This window comes from Anabrus simplex, chromosome 1 (assembly GCF_040414725.1).
Source record: "Anabrus simplex isolate iqAnaSimp1 chromosome 1, ASM4041472v1, whole genome shotgun sequence".
Lineage (NCBI taxonomy): Eukaryota > Metazoa > Arthropoda > Insecta > Orthoptera > Tettigoniidae > Anabrus > Anabrus simplex.
Genome location: NC_090265.1, coordinates 471,054,962 through 471,079,192, shown reverse-complemented (window position 1 = coordinate 471,079,192; position 24,231 = coordinate 471,054,962). Strand labels below are relative to the sequence as shown.

Below are 24,231 nucleotides of genomic sequence, written 5' to 3'. Positions count from 1 at the left end.
CTGTTATGCCTTTCAGCGTTCAGTCTGCAAGCCTCTGTGAATTTACTAAACGTCGCCACAATCCTCGATTTGCAACTAGTGTTGCGGCCTCATTTAGTTCTATACCTCTTATCTTTAAATCGTTAGAAACCGAGTCTAATCATCGTCGTCTTGGTCTACCTCTACTTCTCTTATCCTCCATAACAGAGTCCATTATTCTCCTAGGTAACCTATTCGCCTCACATGACCCCACCACTGAAGCCGGTTTATGCGTACAGCTTCATCCATCGAGTTCATTCTTAAATTAGCCTTTATATCCTCATTCCGAGTACCCTCCTACCATTGTTCCCACCTTTTGTACCAGCAATCATTCTTGCTACTTTCATGTTTGTTCCTTCTAACTTATGAATAAGATATCCTGAGTCCACCCAGCTTTCGCTCCCGTAAAGCAAAGTTGGTCTGAAAACAGACCGATGTAAAGATAGTTTCGTCTGGAAGCTGACTTCCTTCTTACAGAATACTGTTGATCGCAACTGCGAGCTCACCGCATTAGCTTTATGACACCTTGATTCAATCTCACTTGCTATAATACCATCCTGGGAGAACACACAACCTAAATACTTGAAATTATCGACCTGTTCTAGCTTTGTATCACCAATCTGACATTCAGTTCTGTTGAATTTCTTACCTACTGACATCAGTTTAGTCTTTGAGAGGCTAATTTTCATACCATACCATACATGTAATGGTTAAATTTTTCCCAGGCATTCCTACAATTGTGATACACCTCTTTCTCTTATTCATTTTAGATTTACTCATTCTGCAGACCACACCCTGTGATATTTCAGAATATTCTCTCAGGTGCTCTATGCATTTGAAGTACAACTTGTACTGTATACATTATAATCCCTGCTTTCTGTTGTGTGCTAAACAATGTAGAGAAAGGCTGGGAGATGAGTTGAACACCTTTCAGGAAAAAATCACAGTGATTGTCATAAATCTTTCCTTCTCAACATTCCTACACAGCATCTGCTGTTCATGGCCATGGAACATTTTCACAGAATCCTCAGTTGAATTGTATTGTGACAAGAAGCAGTGTGCTGTTTATAAGTGCATTTTATTTGCTCTTACAGTAGCCACTCTGAGTGGTCAGTGCAGTTTGGAAAGATAATAAGATGCCTACTGATTGGAGCAAGGGTGTCATAATCTCCCCCTGTTTAAGAAAGGAAATCACAGGGCGAGTTGGCCGTGCGGGTAGGAGCGTGCAGCTGGGAGATAGTGGGTTCGAGCCCCACTGTCGGCAGCCCTGAAGATGGTTTTCCGTGTTTTCCCATTTTCACACCAGGCAAATGCTGGGGCTGTACCTTAATTAAGGCCTTGACCGCTTCCTTTCCACTCCTAGGCCTTTCCTATCCCATCGTCACCATAAAACCTACCTGTGTTGGTGCAATGTAAAACAAATTGGGGAAAAAAAAGAAGAGGGAATCGTCTAACACTCCATCTACCGGGGAATAACACTCCTTTCTCATGGGCTTAAGATTCTTGAGAAATCTTAGAGAGCTGATTGAGAGTCATCTTAGAGCAATGGTTAGAAGAGGAACAATATCGCTTCAGGCCTAACAAGTCCACAATTGTCCTAATCTTCAGTGTCTGTATGTTAATGGAAATATATAATTCAAAAAAGGCAAAGATCGTGGTGGTTTTTTTTTTTTTTTTTTTTTCCTCGATATTCAGAAGGCATTTGACAGCATTGCAAGAGAGAAGATATGTAAAAGCCTGAGAAAAATGAACGTGCCAGAGGGCCTGGTGAGGAAAGTCCAGATGCTGTATAAGAACTGTATCAGCTGTGTGCATTGGTTCCAGACCAAAAGTGGAGTCCAGCAAGGTAGTGCACAATCCCCATTAATGTTTATCACCATCATGGATGACGTACTGAAGAACATAAAGAAAACCTATGGTGAACTAAATGCTATGGCTTTCGCTGATGATGGTGTGATCTTGGGAGAATCTGAGGAACAAGTACAGTCGAGACTCTATGAATGGAAGGTTTTCTAGGAGTTCAATCTCAAGATTATTAAACCCAAAACAGTAGTGATGGCAATAAACATGGAGGGAAGAGCAGCGAACATCATGCTAGGAAACCATCAACAAGAAAGCTTTACATACCTCAGCAGTGTAATATCTTGAGATACACTAGCCACAGTGGAGGTGGCAAATAGAGTGCAGAAGACCTCTCACTTTTACCAGCAAGTACGAACACTCCTCTGGGATCCCAAAGTACCAACAAAATCAAAGCTGGTGATGTTCAATCAGTACTTCATACCAATCTTAACCTATGGTATCAAAACCTGCACCCTTGCTAAGAAAGATTCATCAAGGTTGCAGGCATCTGAGATGCTGTTCCTTAGGTCCACAATTCAAAAAACCAAACTGAACAATTTAAGGAATGATGTGGTTAGGAAGGAAGCTGGGATTGAGACATCATTGTTAGGTTGGGTCAGCACGTCCAGATTTAAGTGTTTTGAGCATGTAATGAGGACGGAGCCAACAAGGACAGTTTATGTTAACTGGGTGGAAAGACAGAGAACCCACTGGATGGACATTGTAGATCGGGGAAGGATACTGGAGGACGTCATTAATAACAGATGTTATCTCAATAAGACAGATTGGAAGAGGCTCGCCAACAGTACCCGGGAAACTGGAACTGTAAAATGATGATGATTTATATTTAGTGAAGAATTGTATTTTCATTACCTCAATTTTCATTTATATTGACTGCAAAACTTATACATCAATTATTAATTTGCAGTATTATTTTATACAGCGATTCTAGTCATGAATAAATGGCTATGAACCTACAGTTTTAACAGTGAATGTGAGGAGCAATACTGTTCCTCAACTTACTGCGAGCATGTGATGCCTGATTTCACATTCAGTATGTAAGTACGATACATTCATCCACTCCGTAGGCTTCTGAGAGACGTGAAGTTCCCATGCTGATCTTGCAGTCCTCTTCCATCCTTTTCAATCTTGAGCGTGCTCTTCCCAGTTATCAATTTGGAGGGCCCAGCATACCTTGTTGATCTTCTTCCAGGTGCTTTGGGGTCTTTCTGAAGGTCTTTTCCCATTAAGAGATCCCTTGTATAGATCTACTGGTGCTCTGTTATCCTGCATACTCAGTACATGTCCAGCGCAGTCTGTTGGATTCTATCACACCCATTATTTTGTTTGTTGTTGAGAGAGGGTGTAAATCTCATAATTATGTCTTTTCTGCCTGCTTTGTGAGATAGAATCGAACCATGGGCCAAATATTTTTCTATAAACTTTATTCTCAAAGACTTGCAACTGCTGCTGCTCTTTCTTGGTTATACTCCATGTCTTGGAACCATAAAGAAGTACTGGCCGAATGATTGTATTGTAGATTAATCATTTTTTCATTCCTTGTTAAAAACTTGGAGCCTAATATAGGGCTCATAAAGTAAAATGCCTTATTTGCATTCTTAATTCTAGCTTGTGTTTCTGTTGCCTTCGGTTTTGCTCATTGATTAATACACCAAGGAATTTACACTCCTCTACTCTTTTGAATATGTATTTCCCAATCTTCAAAGGCAATCTGTCAACCTCCTCATGATTCGGTCTGTGTACAACCATGTGTCTTTTTATCATTTACCAGTAAGCCAATTTTTGCTGCCATTTCCTCTAGTTCCACAAATAACTGCCTAATTTCTAATTCATTGCAGCCAATAAGAACAATATCATCCTCATATGCAGGGACTTTATGTTGTCTTCCCAATATGATGCCAACAGGTACAAAAGCTAATTTCCTGATAATCTCCTCCAGTGCATTGTTGAATAGGAGACAATGCATCCTCTTGTCTCAGACCAGTTTTATTTTGGAAGGAACTTGATTTTCTGCCCTTGAGCAAAACACAGCTGACATTACCTTTCATACACAGTTTGTACATGCTTATTTATTTTATAGGAAAGCCAAACTCCATCATGATGTTCCACAGCCCTTCTCTATGGATTGAGTCATATGCCTTGAAGAAATCTATAAAGAGATAATGAACCGACCCTTATGTTTCCACACCTTATCATTAATAGTCTTAATTGCAAATATGTTGTCTGTAGTCGATCTGTTACTATGAACACCGTTCTGATAGTCCCCAATAACATTTTCGGCAAATGGTTTTAAACGCTGTAAAAGAATAAAGACAGAATTTTGCAGGCCATGTTTACAAGAGATATATCACGATAATTTTGAAGTTCTTGCTTATCCCCTCCTTTATGAATTGAGACAACAGGTGATTCCTGCCATTCTTTTGGAATAACCTCATCGTGCCATATCTTTAGTACGATCTTATATATGTATTTATGTAATCTTTCTACACCGTATTTAATAAGCTCAGTAGGAGTGTTGTCACTACCTAAAGCTTTATTGTTTTTTAAACTATAATACTTTGTAATACCTCTTGATGTGATGGCTCTGGTATTTCTTCTTCTGATGGGGAACTAGATGGTTTAACAATACAGGTTTCTGGATCATCACAATTCAGCAAGGAATCGAAGTATTGCTTACAGTAATTTAATAATTTGTCCTGATCAGCAATTACATTTCCAGACTTATTTCCCATAATACTCAATCTTGGTTGAAATCCTTTTTTAATTGTGTTCACAGTTCCATACATCTTGCGGATGTTCCTGTTTCTGTAGTCATCTTGGATTGATTCTATTTGTTGTCTCAGGTAGATTTTTTTTGTCTTTTCCTATGAATTAATTTACTACATTCTTTCTGTTTTTCTCTGTATAGTTCCTCAACATCTACATTCTTATTAGACTTGCTGTGTATTAGCCACTTATTATGCCATATTGCCACTTCATTAACTGCATCTTGACATGCCTCAACGAACCATTTCTTTTTCTTACACCTTTTGGTATCATTTTAATTGCTACTGTTGTCATGATTTGTTTCGTGTTATTCCGCATTCGTTCACAAACTTCGTCATTTATTTCATCAATGTCTTCTGTAGGATCTTCTCCAAGAATATCAAATCTGTTTGCAATTTCCACATTATACTTTAATCTTTCATCCTCCTGCTTCAGTTTCTCAGTGTCAACTTTGCATCTTTCCTCAGTCTGTGTCTTACAAGAGGTTTTCAATTTTATTTTAACATAAGCATACCATATTGTGATCAGATCCTATTTCAGCTCCTCTGTAAGCTCTGATATCAGTTATGGAGCTTCTATGTTTGCCCATTGCATTTTCTGACGTGTTTCAAAATGGTGTCAAAGTGGAGGTATGGACCACACAGGCCAGAATTATATGAAATGAATCGTAAGTTAAAAGTTCACAGGAGGTCAAGACCAAGTAAAGAGCACACAGTTTTAAAAGGCTGTGAGGAGAGAACAGAACAATATCAAGTAAATTGTTTGAAATGAAAGAAGAAAAATATAATCTATTACTACACTTGCTAATTGGATGAGAGATAGAACGGACACACATCATTTTAGCTGCATCGAAAAGGAAGAATAGTTGCTGAGATAAACGAATATGCAGTTATTACCCATTCTAAAAAAGAAGATACGGCATAATACAAGTCATACAACGTAGAAGAGGGGAATCGCGGTGTGAAATAAACAAAATTTGAATGAAATACATTCAGCAGTTGGACTGACAAGGAGCAATTCGACACGTCGAAACTTATTAAAAGTAAAGCTTGGAGGACAGAAAAATAATCAAGAATCAGTTCCAAGAAGCAAAATTAAGAAATTCATACGCCTTTAAGAACAGAATTATCGTATAAAATTATAGATTAAAAAAATAATCGAAGATACACTGAACACAGTGTAAAATATTTGGCATAAATCAGATTAACAAGGAAAATATGAGAGTACTGATGAGATTTTGATTTTAAGAAGCTCCAAAATGAAGTCTTACTCGTTGGAATTATTTTCTGTTAATACTAGTTCAAGCAAGAAGATGAGCTTGTCTTGCTAATTTCGAGGTGGACCGACCTGGAGATGAATATGTAACCAGCCAGCTGACCAGACCTTACGAAGAGAGTACTCCAGCTGACCCATAGATCCAGCAAGCCAAGGACCAGAGATGTAGCCAGGGAGAGCTGCAAAAATCGCCATACCTGCTGAATGACAAGCTAAGTTTGCTAAATATTGGTTCTTAATTTAGATAGATGTTATAATCTCATAAAATTTATAATAAGTGTGAAGCATTTAAGATAGCAAGTGACTCAGTGAAGTGCAATGTTTTGAATTATTTCTTACGAAGTTAAGTTGTGACAAGATCGATATATCTCTAAAAAGTGATTATACATATGTTGAGTATATTATGATAGCTAATGAAATTATGATTATTTGCGAGGAGGAGAGAAGATTTCACACAGCAGAATGCGAGTATTTGCGTGCATTAGATTTCTTAAATGGTTTTTGAAGCCGAACATGCTAATTAAGCGGCATTATGTATTGATATAGAAAGGAAGTGTAATTTATATGGGTTATTCCTTGTCGAGTTACGTCATGAGATGGTATTACGTAATGCTAGAGATTAAATATTATTCTGTGTGAAGAATTATGATCCAATGAAGAGAATATAGTTGCAACGAAGTTTAATACGTCGTAGGAATTGTGTTAAATATGAAGAAGTTATGATATGAAAAAAAATGATCATGTTGTGGTTATAATTGATTGAATTGAGCGATATATAGAAGTGAATGGAGTTATATGAAGGGACTGAAATGAAGTATTAGGAAGATAGTTGCAATCAAGACGTAATGAGGGATGCTGATGTTAATATTCAGATTATGGATCAAATATGAGAAGCAAGTACATTGAGTGAATAATACTTTGAGGGAATAATGTAAAACAAGGTAGGCATGGCAAACCCAGACGCGTATATTAGAGTAGATGGTTTCTGCTATATCAAAATACAGCTGTGTTATAAGGATTTTAGGGAAGCTTCTGTTGATATAAGGTTTTTTGTGTCAGTTATCGGGGGAATAAAAGATAGGAGGTTAATTTCTAATCCTATTCAAACCCCTAATCACGAAGTTGATGTAGTGGCAATGAGTGTACCTAAAATTAAAGTTGTAGTAAATAAAGTTTTAGCAGGAAATACTAATAGCGAATATCATACAGAGGTAATGCACGAATTGAAGGATAAAATGAGTTTGTAGCTATGTAGAATAACACCGACGTCAGAGATAATATTGAGCTATCATATTTAAAATTGAGAGGAGTCACTTAGATTAACTTGTCATTGCAAATAAGACTTTATGTAAAGTGAAACACGTAATGAGAGGATGTTAACAAGACTAATTAAGAACTATACTTAGTAATGAGGTTTAGATTATTTTTATTTTGTGAAAGATACTAGATGATTTTACAAATACGTAAATATAGTAAGATTAGGATGGTAGGTGCCAAGATTATAGATGACAATAGGGATTAGTAACCTTAGCATGTCATTCAACGAAAACGTCAAAGAAGATGTGATATACTTAAAACAATTTAGCTAATGAGACTTTTAAAAAAAAACACATTTAAAGATGAATTAAGTTTATATTAATCAGTGATATAAAGCAAAGCAAAGTCACCTCCGTACAGGCCATGAAGGCCCTTGGAGGAGTGGAAGGTAAAGGCTTCCACCATTGTTAACCACGGCATGTGATAGGGTAGAGTGGTTAGCTCTACGCCTGGCCGCCTTTGCCCCCAGGAATTAACCTGGTACTCACTTTTGGTGTAGGCTGAGTGAACCTCAGGGCCATATCCACCTCCGAAAGTGGAAATCTCGTTTCTTAAATTTTACAACTTCCTGGTGGGGATTCGAACCCACGTCCTTCCGGGAAAACCGAGCACGCCTTTACCGCCTCAGCCAGGCAGCCCCTAATCAGTGATATGATTGATTTTGTTTCTTTTAAATTTGATTTTTATTTAATTGATGTGAATGAATAACTTGATATTTTCATATCAAATGAGAATGTGAAACGAGATGTTGGCTCATGTCAGGATTGAAATTCAACCTTACTAAGCCAGTGCGGACTTAAATGAAATGCAGACACAATGTTAATTTATTTTATGATTTATTGGATAGATATTGGAAAAACTTACTTTCTCTTTTCATCATAATTCAGTTAATTTAATAAACTTCTTATTATTGATTTTTAAATATGTAAGTGATTTATAGGTAGTTGTCGTAGGTTAATCTTGTTTTAAGTTGACTTTTGCAATTTATCATGGTACTTACAGTGATAGAAAATGCGATAGGATGGAGACGTTCATTCAGAGATGAATTATTTTCGCACGCGGACAATTTTCTCTATGAATTCCCGTAAAGCCGAGTTATTTTATTACATGTTGTGAGCCGAGTTATTTCATGAAGTTTTACCCTGAGATATTAATGAGCTACCGGAGTTTGTGTGTGTGTGTGTGTTTTTTTTGTACCTGGACGCAGGATGGGCGCATATGCCTGTTATCAATTAGCACATGATCTATCTGATTGGCAGTCTTACCATCACACGAATACCATGTTTCCTTATGTATTTGTTTATGTGGGAAAGTGGTACTCCGCACATTCATGTTCGTGGATGTAGCGAACTTGATTAGTCTAATGGCATTATCATTGCTTTCGTCATGAAGACGTTCCCTTCCTATTGTTGGCACAAAAATTTCTTCCTTTCCAACTTTTGCATTGAAATCACCCAAAGTCATTTTGACATCATGTTTGGGTAATTTATTCCGCAGTTCTAACGAATCCTCACAAAAGGAGTCTTTAATGTGATCATCCTTGTCATTTTTGGGGGCATGGCAGTTCACTAGTGATACGTTAAACCATTTAGAATGTACCCTCAAATAGCATAGTCTTTCATTCACATGTTCAAAGGACAGCACTGACGATACTAGTGAATTTTGGACACAAAATGCAGTACCAAATTCGTGGGGTCCAGTTTCTTTACCATTCTGTATTTCCTGTATACCATTACCTAATAATCTAGTCTCTTGAATTGCAGCAGTTCCCACTCTATACTTCTCTAGCTGTTGACTGAGGATTTTGAAGCATCCAGGTTTATACAGGGTTCTTACATTCCAAGTTCCTATTCGTTAAGCTGATTTTCACTGCAGATTCGTCATATTTTGATCCCCATTCGTATTCATCCGAGGCAAATGTGAGATATTCGTAACAACTTTTTTTTTACACAATAGAGCCGTTAACCCTATGTACAACCCCCCAACGTGGAGGGCCAGAGACTTTTCTGTCAGGGTTGCCATACCTTAGCCGAGTAGTCCCAGTTTTAAAGTGCCAGATACTCGCCCTCACCCCTTCTATTAGAATAGGATTTTCTGGTTATAATGTATAGCAGGTGGTCTGTTAGCCAAATATTTCTTGAGTTTTAGCAGGTACACTTACTCGACATGGGTGCACTCCCAGAGGTTATCAACCAGACGATGCTTGGGATACCCATTCAGGTCTTTAATGGCGTTGTTTCCCGTTCCCTTCCCCATCCTATGCCATTGGCCATCTAGTGGCTCTTCTGTCTTTAGGAGCGGTTTCTCGCTCCAAGGGCAAGAGAGTGCCCTTCCTTCTACCCGCTCACCCGCCCTCCTAGGAGGCCGTTGGCATTTGGTAGAAGGTGGTCTCCTTGTATCGGGAGATACTCGGTCGCTGCATTCGTTAGCCGCCCGTATATAATATATATTGTACCAGGAAAATAAGGCATGAGTGTTTGTCAAAGGGGTATGGTTGTTCTTGGAGTGGTACAGAGAGAGGTATGCGAAATTATAGTATTTTAAAAAAAAACATTTATTCCCTTCATTGAACACGAATGTTTGATTCCCTATCATTTCACTTGATAATGGATTTACAAAAGAAATTAGCTAGCTTTCGTTGAAATGATTGGAAGCAAAGAAATGTTTTATCACGCAAATAGGCTTGTCAAAAATAACGAACTTTTCTCCAAGTCCTTAGAGTTTCTCTTAAATGGCAATAAGTTATGTCTTAAGGTAACGAATTCTTCTGATAAAGTCTTTCTTGAAAATAAGTTCATAAAATGATTAAATTAAATATTCCATCACTTGTAATGTGAATTCTATTTAGAGGTTTGTAGCACTTGAGATGCAAACCTTTGCTTACAGTTCATCAAAATATTTAACACTGACATTTCCAAAAATTGTGAAATAGAAAATAAAGTTTGTCTTGTAAAATTCAATCTTGCCCTTTAAACAATTGTGTTAGACCCAAATGATTTTCAGTTAAAGTTTATAGTGTTTGTTGAGCTACCCATTCCAAAATAATTGATTTTACCGTTCCATAAATGGAAAGTTAGTTTGGTGGAATCACAAAGTTTTTTTAAAGCACTTATATCACCTTTATTACTGGAACACTGGACTGGACTGGACTGGAGAACATGTAGTTCAGCGAACCACACGTTGAGTCCCCTTGTAGTCGGATGTCATGGTGTCCACCATGGTACCACGTTTGATTCCCTCGTTGAACCAAGGTCCAATGTCACATGTCAAACTAAGTCTCCTCTTCCCTCGTGGACAAGTGTAGATGATTGCAATAGGTACTCGTCAGGATTTATTGTATTCAAATATAGTTGTATAACACGAAAAAGTCCAACCGGGTATCTCTAACTTTGGAAGTGTCCTATTTAGCATAACACATTATTTGGTAAAGTTCACACGAGTGGGTTATTTCAATCATTGGCAGCATATTTCAAAACATTGTACTGGAAATCATAGTCCATAATTAATGTCACTCACATATAACATTTTATTAAAAGCACAATTCAATTATTCGTAAGTAATATAACTCGGATATCAGCCTCTCTCTAGCACAGTTCAATTACACATAGATCATGTCGCTCGGAGATTAGTCTATTGAAAGCATAGTTTATTATGAATAATTATGAGTGTTATTACTTGGGAACGAAATTTTCTTCCACTGATAAAATCAAATTTAAAAATACTGTCACTAGAAACAGAGTTTGTTAACGAAATTGTATCTCTCAAATGCTGTTGTAGAAATCAAATCTGATCGTAGAGCTCATTTCACGTAATTTTACAAGTGTTTGCATGCAATGATAAAGTCTACTTGTGAAGACGAAGTGTAAATCTCGTAATATTTATAAAAAGTAACACATGACAATAAAGTCCATTAGTGAAAACACCTGTTTGAAAAGTTCAGAGTTTGAACCTGAAAGAAAAAGAATGTAACTTAATGTCTCACACTCGCCACGAATGTATCACAATTCAACACAGTCTCTAAATGTACACATTAAAGTACGGTTGTGGAACAGTCTATTTCAGAGGGCTAAGTAGTTTGTAATTCTCTAAGAAATGTTTTTAATTCACATACGATTGTTTATATTAAAAGCTTTAAGTAGCTTCTATTAAAATATTATCACTTGTTGAATTACTAACATCTTAAACTGTGGTTTAAAAAAAAAAAATTAATAACTACAATCATCACAAGTCACTGTGATATTCAGTCGAAGAATTTCCAAGTGTCATAGCACTCACTGAATTTACAAGTCCATTTAAAGATTCTTCGCGTTAAGTACTGAGTTCGAACGTCGCATATAAATCCACTCTCACCAGCCTGCATAGGCTACAGTTGTGAGTGCTGAACTTGAACTGGTGACTCTGTCCAAACAGCTCTCTTTTATATCATCTAGCTGGGCGGTCTCTTGTACCTTGTGGAAAATAGTATTTCTATTTCGTTGAATATCTTCTAATTCCATGGGTCAATTTTCATCAAATTTACAGGGGTTTATGCTTGAACTATGGGCTACAAGTGATATAGTTTATAAATTGAAATTCCAACAGGTTTATATTTTGGAAAATGTTCTGGCAAGTTCTAGATCGCCATGACTTGTTCACGTGCTATTACGTCATCAGCAACATGAAACAGGTGATGTGGACTGAATGCCTGGCCGTGCCTTTGTAAAGTCTAGCCGTACCTTTACAAATATCGGACTTCGTAAAATTACGTTACAGGTGACCAATGGTTCCTGGTACAATATATATGTATATACACAACCGTTACCCCCTCTCTACCATAGGGAGTTGAAAGTCAGGTTTTCACCGTCATTGATGCTGGGACCAAAAGGCATTTCCCAGTTTAGTTCTTTAGAGAGGATAGTACGATACGTTTAAAAATATTCATTAACGCTCCGTTACACGCGCCACGGAGTGAGAGTCCGCACTTTATCTTTGGTATCATAGGGCAAAAATACAAGGCAGAACAGGCTGCCTTCTTGTAGCTTCCTTCTGCAACAATACAAAGGCCGTGATGGGGTGAGAATGTCTGAGTAGAAATTCTAAGTTCCCATGGAGGGAATTAGATATTTTTCCACCAATAGAGCATGTCTATTTAATCGCCGAGCTGTCAATTACAGAAGTTTATATTGTCAACTGCAGACTTGCGGAGTCTGAGTCTGCAGGCGTGTATTGGTGAGTTGTTAATCTTACTAACTCTTTTGGTAAATCATCCATTCTTCCGGTACTATTTTTTATAAAATTATATAATTTTATTACCTACAAGTGTACTAGTGGGCTCATTTTGATATATTTTCCACTTGTGATTATTTACAGTGGGATAAACACGATATTACAAAATGAGCTATGAATTATTATTTTGCGTCCTGTTTCCAAGGAGTTGGTGCAATTTATTCCGAGAGTTACAGATCAAATCGAGCAGTGGTTGGACGACGATGAAGTTGGTGCAAGTGATGATAGTGATCGGGACATCGTAAACGATAATGATCGTAATTCTGAGAGCAAACAGTCCACGGGTGAAGAGGACGTGACTGAAAGTGAGCAGCATGAAATATATGTTGGAAAGGACGGGACCCAGTGGAATCATCGGCCTGTAATGAACCGTAATGGAAGGGTCAGGCAACCTGATAATCTTATAAAACACTTGCCTGGAGTAGTAGGAGTTGCCATGAATACTGAGACGCCAGTTGAAGCTCTGCAATTGTTCTTTAGCGATGAAATGCTACAAGAAATCGTAACATGCACAAATCGCTATATACCCTTGTGTCATACAAGTCAAGAAAAGACAAAGTTGTATTGGTTCTATCTACTTTCCATGAAGACCATTCTATTGATGACGATTCAGATGGATCAAAACCCTCAATGATTACCTTCTATAATGACACGAAGTCAGGCGTTGATAAGGTGAATGAAATTAAATGCACTTACTCCATGGCAAGAATATCATGGCATCGTGACTTCTTCTGTGCGATATACATCAATGAATAGAATGTAATGATTACAATTTTATTCCAAGAAGTAAATTAAAAACCAATTATTGTTAATTTAAAATTAGTTTTACTAAGTCCTGTGATTTGCAGTTGATAACTTCTAATTTATCCTAAAGGACTGAAATGTTCTTGTAAATGTAGATTATATATAAATTTATCAATATAAATAAAATCAAAATAAAGTAATTATGATGTAAGACAGATTGACAGATGAGAAATCAGGAATTCCTGGAAAAAGAATGGAAATGAAAAAGAATGGAAGCTTACAAACAATCGCGGACTGTCAGTCCGCACGCGTGTAGCGGTGTTACAACAGAGCGCGCGTTTAACGGAGGGTTAAATATTAGTCTACATGTTTATTATTTTTATTATCATCATCATCATTAAACGGCGTCCACACCTCCTTAGTCAAGAGTCGGGTGCGCCCCACTACATGAAAAGGCTGGACAGCCCTGTCTTAGGATATGTATTCTGTCAGGATGGTAGTACAGTGAATGAAACTGATATCAGATGTACCATAACTAATGCAGTGAGCTTTCATTATAATATCACCTAATAAAGCTCCGACTATGAAACCATGATCTATTGTTTTATGAATTTAAAGAGTATAGTAAGATACGTACCTGTTGTAATCTATATTTCTTTTTAGGCAGTCCATATTGTTAAGTCTCATAATTCAAGTATGTGTGTACGAGGAGGAATCAATTATAAATGGGACTTTATTTTTTATTTAAAATAATTTACTGAAAAACACAAGGCAATTACAATTTAATTTTTCACATAGTTTCCTGCATTGGAAATACATTTGTCTCAGCAGGGGGCAGCTTTTTGATGCCCTCATCGTTAAAAGAACAGGGTCGTGTCACCAGCCAGTTGCGCACAAAGTCTTCCACACTCGCCATCTTCAAATCGTTGTCCTCCTAGAGCTTCTGGAAATCGCAGGGCGATAAGTCCGGGCTGTAAGGAGGATGATAAAGTGTAGTCCAGTGCATTTCCTGTAGCTTGGAGACAGAGCTGCAGTGTGGGGCCGCGCATTGTTGTGGCAGAGGATGACCTGTCGAATCGATTGGTCCCGTCTTTTGCGGCGATGTGCAACCCTCACCTTGTTCAACAGCTTGCAGTAGTAAGCAGCACTGATTGTGGTTTTGCTCATGCAGAAAATCAGTCAGCAAAGTGCCTCGCCGATCGAAAAAAACGGTTGCAAGAACCTTGCCAGCTGACAGTCGAGTCTTGGCTTTCACAGGTGCTGCCTCTCCATTCCTATGCCGCTCCTTACTGGCTTGTTTGGATTCGGGAGTGTAGTGGTAGACTCATGTTTCCTCGCAGACTCCAAACATCTCAACTTCAGATTTTCGGTCAAAAGGCGAGGGACCCATCTAGAACGCACTTTACGGAACTGTAGGTCGTTTGTGATGATTGCTTGACAGCTGCCATAACTGATTCTGACTGGTTTTGCAATTTCTGATACTCTTGCCCATCGATCTTCGCCAATAATGTCTTTAATCGCACAAGTGTTTTCGTTTGTAATGCTGGTCCGAGGATGGCGTTGTGCAGTGGAGGGTTGCAACTGTTGCTCCGACATTGTGTGTTACTGAGAAAACGGCGGCAAATATCTAAAGCACGCTCTCCCCACTCCCAACGGTCCCACCCCAGCATTTGCCTGTTGTGAAAATGGGAAACCATCTTCAGGGTTGCTAATGGTGAAATTCAAACTTATCAGCTCTCAAAGCAAGCCCACAGCTGTGCGACCCTGACCGCACGGCCAGCTTGCTTCTTGGTCCTGAAAAAAAAAAAGAAATAAAGCTTGGGGTGGGAGGTCTAATATGTGAATAAGTACAGTAATCTGCACAGCTCACAAGTGTAGCAATTGTGTAGCCTCTACTTAGCAAACCCGTAATATCCTGGCCAGAATTCAGGTTTCTTATATCATGTTCTAAGACTGCTAAGTCGAAATACTAGCCACCTATATTTTTGGGAAATTCTGTATTCAAAGGCCACTGTTTGGTTTTGGCATTTATAGGTTGGCAATTTACTGCTGTATTTTGTTTATTTGTAACCTAAACATACATGTAAAATTTATCCTATTCAAAGCAGAGGCATGACAGTTTTTCTGAAAAAGCTCTAGAATCTCTTATTTTTTCATTCGTCATCTTTATTTACTCTGGAGATGTGTAACAGACCTAGCCTTCGTGTTTTGTTAGAATCAGATTTAGTAGATTTAGAATTTTGTTCCATTTATCAACCATAAGCTGTTACAGGCTTAATAGTTCTGCCATTAGTCTTAAACTTTCCTGTAGTACTTACAATACTTTTCACCCAGGACTAGGAAAGTATTAATTATGTTTTGTTTTGTCCCTTCAAGTATCAATCAACATGAGAGAGAGAGAAACTTAATTATCATCTTCTTACATTACCTCTCCCATCCTTTGTTCTTTATTGACCACTGTGTAACACATTTTCAGAGTTCAGGATGTGTGCAAGAGGTGCATTGATTGTGCTGGAGGGTTGTGATAGAGCTGGGAAGTCAACACAGTGCAAGAAATTGGTAGCAGCTCTTACCAGCCGAGGAATACTTGCTGAGTCTCTCACCTTCCCAGGTATAAAAATGTTAAATTTTGTTCTAAATGATGGAAACTTGTGTCAGAATTAGGATTTTAAGTGCAAGATTTATTTTTTACCATATCATTTCACATCGTTTGATAATTTTGTACATGGTATGATCTGGCTTGATTGTTTGATTATAGTGCTACCAGTTAACGTACTAGCAAAGCTGCTTAGTGTAGTAGTGTGTTCAGTACAACTCACTTGCTGTTTAGAGCAGTGATGTAAAGGGTAGTCAAATCAGAAACAAGTGCTCTCCGTTGTGCTGTTCAGCGGAATCGCACAATTGCAGAAGTGAAGAGTATTTAACTAGACAGAAAAGGCAGTATTAGTGCTGAAAGGAATATCCCTATCGAATTAGGGAATTCTTCTTGGTCTAGAGTCTCAGAGCTAGCAGCCAAAAACTTGGCAAGATCATAATATCAATAATAATAATGTGACCTAAGCTGTCGTGTGTGCATTTTTAATTTGATGCCTTCTGGTTGTCTGCTCATCAATTTTGAAGTTCTGTTTTATTCTTGGCCTGCTAGATGGCGAAATAATAAACCAGATCTCTTTTGGATGTTTGTACTGAATTTTTCTAATTCATTTTGTTGCGCAAACACCAAATGAGTCGCCAGTGATCTTTTACATGCAGCATTGTACAATGTGGAGTGTTGAATGGACTGCTTCCCGCCCTTCAAAAATCTGACCACCTCTGCTGGGTTTGAACTTGTGGTCTAGGGATCCAAAAGCCGACGCCACCACTCTTCCACAGAGGGTTCATAGTATCTCTTGAGTCAAAGTGAATAGTGCTGTACTCTTGGTGCACATGTGCGAATCACAAGGTTTTGTTTGTGTTGGACTCGGGCTGTTTTAAAGGATCATGTTTGTTGTATATTAAAGTTCCAGTGCAACACTTTAATTAACTGATCTTCAATTAAAATACAAATACCTCACAATCCTTCGAATGTAGAAATTAACATAAAATATAATAGTCTTCATACTGAAATCCATATAAGCTTACGTTCACTGACACAATGTTAACAGAAAAATCTAAAATTATCCACTTGCATGCCCAATGGTTAAGATACTATACTTATTTTCTTGATTTTTCGGCAAACTGCATTTTACAAAATCTTTTACAGTCTAGAATAACCAGCTGTCGCGGTATCACCAACGTTGATCAAACAGCAAATAAAGCCAATGTACATATAGCCCTGTGGACGATACTCTTACAAATACTTCATATGCCAAAGCTTGAAGGCACTAAGTCCTGGAGTGAAACTCCATACGACAACAACTAAATCCACCTGTTCGTCACCTTATTAAATGACAATAAGTCGCCGTGTCTGGATTGCGGTGTTAGAGAGCCATTGGACAGAGCAAGCCTGTCTGGACTGTCTCGGAGAGGCATTCTGCTCCTCCCAGCAACATGACTCCTATATATACCGGTAGCTGCGTTCACCTAACCGGCTTAGACATCATCAGCAGCCTGCAGCCGGTGAATGTTCGAACCAGCGCTATCAAACCCTCCCCTCCTAAGTCTGTAGGTATGGTGAAAAACAGTTGCAATGGTGGCTGCGGTGACACTATGGTAAGGCTGTAATACTTAGTGGAATGGCAGCAGAGGGTGTCTCCAGGTCCATGGGTTGAGCAGACTCCTGCAATGGATGCATCTCAGTTAGTGCTTCTAATGCATGTTCCGCCATTGAAGGATGGGGAGGCTGTGGAACATCTATGTTCTCTCGCTGTTCATAGTGCCTGCAAAGCTGGTCCTGCTGCCTGGCACCCATCCGTGTGGCCGTTTGAATCTGGTACGTCCGGGCTCCCATGACATCGTCAATGATCCCTGGTATCCATTTAGGGGAGGGCCGAAAAGTGCAGGCATAGACCAGATAACCCTTGCCAAATCTGCCCTTAGTGTCCTTGCATCCTCGCTGTCCAGGCTGTAGCAAAGAGAGTAAAGTCTGATGAGAACGTCCATGTACTTTCTATGCGGGACACTGTCCATCTGCACCTGGCAAAGCTTGATATTTACTCAGAAATTTTAATAACGGCTGCTCTTTATGTAAACCACTTTGAACCATCATCTTCATAGCCCATTGGAAAGTGTGGACCAGGCGCTCGGCTTCTCCATTAGATTGAGGGTGAAAGCGGGGTGCAAGGATATGATGAATACATTAGTAGCACAGAAGTCTTGAAAGATTGCAGAGAGAAACTGAGCTCCATTGTCAGACACCAGTGTTTGAGGCAAGCCTTCTGTGGTAAAGATCTTCTGGAGAGCACGAATTGTGGCAATGGTGGTGGTTGATGACATCTGAACAATAAAAGGAAAATTAGACAATGAATCAATAACAACCACCACACTGAATTCCAGAATATTCCGGCAAAATCTACATGGACCCTTTCCCAAGGGTTGGCAGCCTGTAGCCTGGATAACAAGTTCATAGGTGGAGCATTCTGATGTAGTTAGCAAGTGGTACAAGCATTGATGAAGTGTTCGATGTCACTATCAATCCCTGGCCAATAACAATGCTGCCTGGCTAGTTGTTTCATCTGGGCAATGCCCCAATGACCATCATGCAGGAGAGTGCGAATGTGCTTCTGGAGTATACGGGTAACTATCACACAGCTTATAAATCTCATATTTATTCCGTATTGGCTCAGCACAACTAAGGTTAAGTTATGAGTAGGTTCCCACCTTTCAGTACTTATCAATTTCTATATAATAGGTTTATTAATTACATAACATAAACCATATAATCTCTAGTACATGTTTCGTTCCGATTATGGAACATCTTCAGCTAAAATTTGACAAAATGGCAAAACAATTAAAATACATTGATGTTATGATGATACAAAAGCTAAAAGATATGATAAAATGGCACGAAGATTAAAACATATAATTATGATGATGAAATAAAGTTCATTCATGTTGGTTAAAAATTCAACAAGTCAGTGTTCTTCATGTTGGAGACGTGTACATTTTGTTAATCTTGAAGATAAATTGGAATAGGGATGGAAGTTGATGTCAGTCAGTCAGATGTATACCAGATTGAATAGCTCTATCAGAATATCAAGTGATTGGTCTTCTTGAAAATTTTTAAATATTTATACAGGTATACCTTGTAATCTGCAGGCCTTCGGGCTGAACAGCGGTCGCTTGGTAGGCCAAGGCCCTTCAAGGGCTGTAGTGCTATGGGGTTTATACAGGTATACCATCTGGTCCAGGTGCTTTTCTGTTTTTGCAGTTCTTGAGGGCATATTCTATTTCCTGGCAAGTTATTAATTATTATTGCATGCACCATAGTTTCCATTAACATGTAAATGTGCGAATGATGTGGGTAGATTTGACAGTTCGAGGAATTAGGATGAGAATAGTCTCAGTGTATTTACCATGTGAGGGTGCAGGTGAGGATGAAGTGGACAAATTTTTATGAAGTACTGAGTGACATCATATCAGGGTCAACAGTAAGGAGAGGATAGTGCTAATGGGCAATTTCAATGTGAGAGTTGGAAATAGAACTGAAAAACATATGAGAAGGTGATAGATAAATACGGGGAAGATATGGAAGCTGATAGGAGTGGGAAGTGTTTACTGAACTTCTGTGCTAGTATAGGATTATCAGTTATGAATACCTTCGTCAGGCATAAGGCTATTCACTGCTACACATGGGAGGACAGGAGCACTGGATCCATAATAGACTATATCATAACCAACATTGATTTTGGGACATCTGTTTGGAATGTGCGGGTATTCAGGGGACGTTTTGATGATGCAGACCTCTATCTGATATGTAATGAACAAAATATCTCTAGGTCTAGAATAGAGAAAGTGAAATCTGTCTGTGGGCAAATAAGGGTTAAAAATCTCCGTAAGGAGGATATTAGACAGAAGTACATAAATGTGGTTAGCAAAAAATTCCAAGCAATAGACAGTACGCAGGCTCAGGATATAGAAAGAGAATGGGTGGCATACAGGGATGCTATAGTAGAAACAGCAAGGGAATGCCAAGGAACAGCTATGCGTAAAGATGGGAAAAAGCAAACATCTTGGTGGAATGATAAAGTGAGAGCAGCTTGGAATGTAAAAAGAAGGTGTATCGGAAATGGCTCCAAACAAGGACTGATGCAGACACGGATGTGTGAGCAGATGAATGAAACAGAGCAAAACAAATAATTGTTGAATCCAAGAAGTAGTTATGGAAAGATTTTGATAATAACCTGGAAGGCTAGATCAAGTGGCAGGGAAACCTTTCTGAACAGTAATAAAGAATCTTATCAAGGGAGGAGAAAAAGGAAATGAATAGTGTTTTGGGAAACCAGATGAAATAATAGATTCCAGGGAATCACTGGACAGGTGGAAAGAATATTTTAAAAAATTCTCAACATAAAAGGAAATCTTTCTGGCGACATCACAAACAGAGCTCATGGGGTGGAGGACAATGATGTTGATGAAATTATGCATGAGGATGAGGAAAGGATGATAAATAAACTCCATTGTCATAAAACAGCAGGAATAGATGTAATTAAACCTGAAATGGTGAAACATAGTGGGAAGGCAAGGGATGAAATGGCTTCATAGAGTAATAAGATTAACATGGAGAGTTAGTAAGGTACCTTCTGATTGGATGAAAGTGTTAATTGCACCTGTCTATAAGCAAGGTAACAAAGATTGCAACAGCTATTGAGGTATTTAATTGATCAGTATACTAAGCAAGGTGTTCTCTGGCATTTTGGAAGAGAGGGTGCAATCAGTTGTTGAGAGTACAGTAAGTTGTATAAAAACCAGTGTGGTTTCAGACTACAGAGCGGTTGTCAGGATCAGATTTCCAGTATGCGCCAGGTAATTGCAAAAAGGTAATTGAAAAATGCTGCGAGAGGAATAGACAGTTATGTTCCATTGATATATGACAGAGTGCCGATGAAAAAGATGTTTGCTGCACTGGGAGACTATGGAATTAAGGGTAGATTATTAAAAGCAATCAAAGGCATTTATATTGACAATTGGGCTGCCGTGAGAATGGATGGTGGAATGTATTCCTGGTTCAGGGTACTTACAGGTGTTAGGTAAGTCTGTAAACATTTGTTATTCTTGGTTTACATGAATCATCTACTGAAAAGTATAAATTGGCAGGGAGGGTTTCAGTTAAGTGGAAATGTAGTAAGTAATTTGGAGTGCTGATGACTTGATCTTAGTGGTAGATTGTGTTGAAAGCTTGCAATCCAATATCTTGGAACTTAAAAATAGGTGCAATGAGTGTGATACGAAAATTAGCTTTTTCAACAGTAGGTAAGAAAAATTGGAAAATTGAATGTCATGTTGGGAATACCAAGCTGGAACAAGTAAGTAATTTCAAGTATTTAGGATGGATATTCTCCCAGGATGAAAGTGTACTGAGAGAGATTGAATCAAGGTGCAGCAAAGCTAGTGCAGTGAGTTCACAGTTGTGATCTGCAGTATTCTGTAAGAAGGAAGTCTGCTCCAGAACGAAACTATCGGTATGTTTTCAGGCCAATTTTGCTTTACAGGAGTGAAAGCTGGGTGCACTCAGGATAACTTATTCATAAGTGAGAAGTAGTAGACATAAAAGTAGTGAGACTGATCGCTGGTACAAATGGGTGGGAACAATGGCAGGAGGGTACTCAGAATGAAGCGGTTATTGCTCAGTTAGGAATGAACTCGATTGATGAAGTTGTATGTATAAACAGGCTTAGGTGATGGAGTTATGTAAGACTATTGGACGGCGATAGGTTACCTAGGGGAATGTTGGACTCGGTCATTGTGCATAAGAGAAATAGGAGGAGGCCAAGATGATTGTGGTTAGACTCGGTTTCGAATGGTTTAAAGAGGTTATAGTACTGTACGAAGCCACAGAACAAGTTACAAAGGATTATGGCTGCATTTGGTGAATTCAAAGAGACTTTCAGGCTGAACGCCGAAAGCCATACCGGTCTATAATGAAGATATATGTTTCTACATTTCTGAACAATTTTCATCAATTTGTAAAAATTTAAAAATGTGATTTGATAGAATCTGATGATGTTCTTTCAAGAACGAAACATGTTATTCTTTAGTTAATAGTATGTTCACGATTTTATTAATCATAAGATATGTACTTTGAAAAATGCAACTCCCTTAGGTTATAATACCCACCAGGAAAACTAGTAGAAAGAGCCAGTTGTTCTTCAAGCTGGCTCAGTAAACTAGAAAATGTTATGAATTTTAAGAGGCCATGTAAACCAAAACTGGCATCTGTGACCGAATCAGATCGGTCACCAAATCAAACCATTATCAAAGACAGTTTAGTAAGTAGCCAAACTCAGATAGGCCTATGTTATTCTCCTATTCATAAAATACCAGTACATGAAACATCAGGTCAGAAATCTCCACCAGTAATGAGTGATACAAAAAGTACTTGCGAGAGGTAAATGGCATCCAAAAGAAGTGAATATCCAATGTATTAGAAATAAGTTGTTAGAATTAGAACACTTTTGCCAAACCGAGAAAGTTGATGTGATTTGTGTATCGGAGCATTGGCTTTCTGAAAATCAAGTAGAAGATTTTGTGCCCCTTGGATATACTGTTGCAGATATGTTTTGTAGGAGTAAAAAGAAAAATGGGGGAGCTGGGATTTTAGTTAGAGAGTGTTCTAAATTTGTAAAAATTTATATAAGTCAATATTGTGTAGAATTAGAGGGAGAATTTAGTTGTGTGAAGCTCATTGATCAGAATTTGATAATTGGGAACATGCATCATTTTCAAAAATATTTTTTTTGAAAAGTACACCAATGAAACAGTACGTAAACGTATTACATTGTGGTATGTTGCCTTGTTTTCTACCATTAAAAAAATATTTAATAGTGCCTTTCCGCAAGGCGAGTGAAACGGCCTCTGACGTAAGCGGCGCGCTGTGACGTCACGATCCAGTACCGCATGGAGCTCTACCAGCCGTTGTGCATCAGCCGTTGCTAAAAGCCGATTGTTTATCACTCATGATCGCGAATAACTTCGAAATGACAGAAGAAAGGTTCAAAACAGCACAGTCGGACAATCTACCATGTGTAGATATCATCAATCTTGAAAAATGTGACTTTTGTGGCCGCAGAAATTCGCGGATAACAAGCAAGTTTGTAAGTGGCATCTTTTATATACGTGCAATGTACTGTAACCCATAGTATTAGGATAACAACGAACCTGGATAGATATCACATCACTTTCAACGTTTCCTTCTAGACTGATTCCCCTATTAAAGAATAACATTACATTTTCGTGCCTTCAGCATTAGTAAAGTAAGAAATCGGATTTCAGCACTAACTTAAACATATAGGTAGCATTATAGTACTAGTCCGCTTCTGTGGTGTAGTGGTTAATGTGTGCCACTCCCGGAGGCCCGGTTTCGATTCCCGGCTCTGCCATGAAAGTTGAAAACAAATAGTACGAGGGCTGGAACGGGGTCTACTCAGCCTCGGGAGGTCAACTGAGTAGAAGGGTTTCGAATCCCACCTCAGCCAACCTCGAAGTGGTTTTTCGTATTTTCCTACTTCTCCTCCAGGCACCTAAGGCCACGGCCGTTTCCTTCCCTCTTCCTTGTCTATCCCTTCCGATCCTCCCATCCTCCAACAAGGCCCCTGTTGAGCATAACAGGTGAGGCCGCCTGGGCGAGGTAATGGCCCTCCTCACCAGTTTCATCACCATACTCAAAGTCTCACGTTCCAGGACACTGCCCTTGAAGTGGTAGAGGTGAAATCCCTCGCTGAGTCCGAGAGAAAACCAACCCTGAAGGATAAACTGATTAAGAAAGAAAGAAGGAAAGAAAGAAATATCATAGTACTATAGGGCTATAATCTATCATTCCCCCAAAAATATATATTTATGGTTGGGACAACTGGCCTACCCACTTCCAGGGCCCATGAAAGAGAATTAAATATCTTTGTGGAGGGAAAAAGTTAAACATGATAAAGATAAATATGACTTCATCTAGTTTTCACAAGTCGGGCTGAGTGGTTCAGACTGTTGAGGTGCTGGCCTTCTGACCCCAACTTGGCAGGTTCGATCCTGGTTCAGTCCGGTGGTAGTTGAAGGTGCTCAAATACGTCAGCCTCGTGTCGGTAGATTTACTGGCACGTAAAAGAAATCCTGCAGGACTAAATTCCTGCACATCGGCGTCTCCGAAAATCGTAGAAGTAGTTAGCGGGGCGTGAAGCCAATAACATTAATTGCATTTGGCTTTTAACAAGCTGAGCATATCAGGAAAGAAAAGTGTCCTGGTGACATTTTAGTCGCTCAATACAGGAATGTCTTTGGGGGCTGTGACTTTTACTTTTCTTTCTTTTTTTTTCTTGCTGTTTGCTTTACGTCACACCGTCACATATAGGTCTTATG

The 24,231-nt window shown here is 38.7% G+C and overlaps 1 protein-coding gene across 1 annotated transcript in view; it reads left to right on the top strand.

Annotated features, from left to right (window-relative positions):
* LOC136856964 (thymidylate kinase) overlaps window positions 1-24,231 on the top strand; it is a 116,709-nt gene that overhangs the window by 20,806 nt on the left and 71,672 nt on the right. The window contains exon 2 of the mRNA XM_067135258.2: window positions 15,725-15,859. Coding sequence (XP_066991359.2) covers window positions 15,733-15,859 — 127 coding nt within the window. The 5' untranslated portion in view covers window positions 15,725-15,732. The remainder of the gene's footprint in view (window positions 1-15,724; window positions 15,860-24,231) is intronic.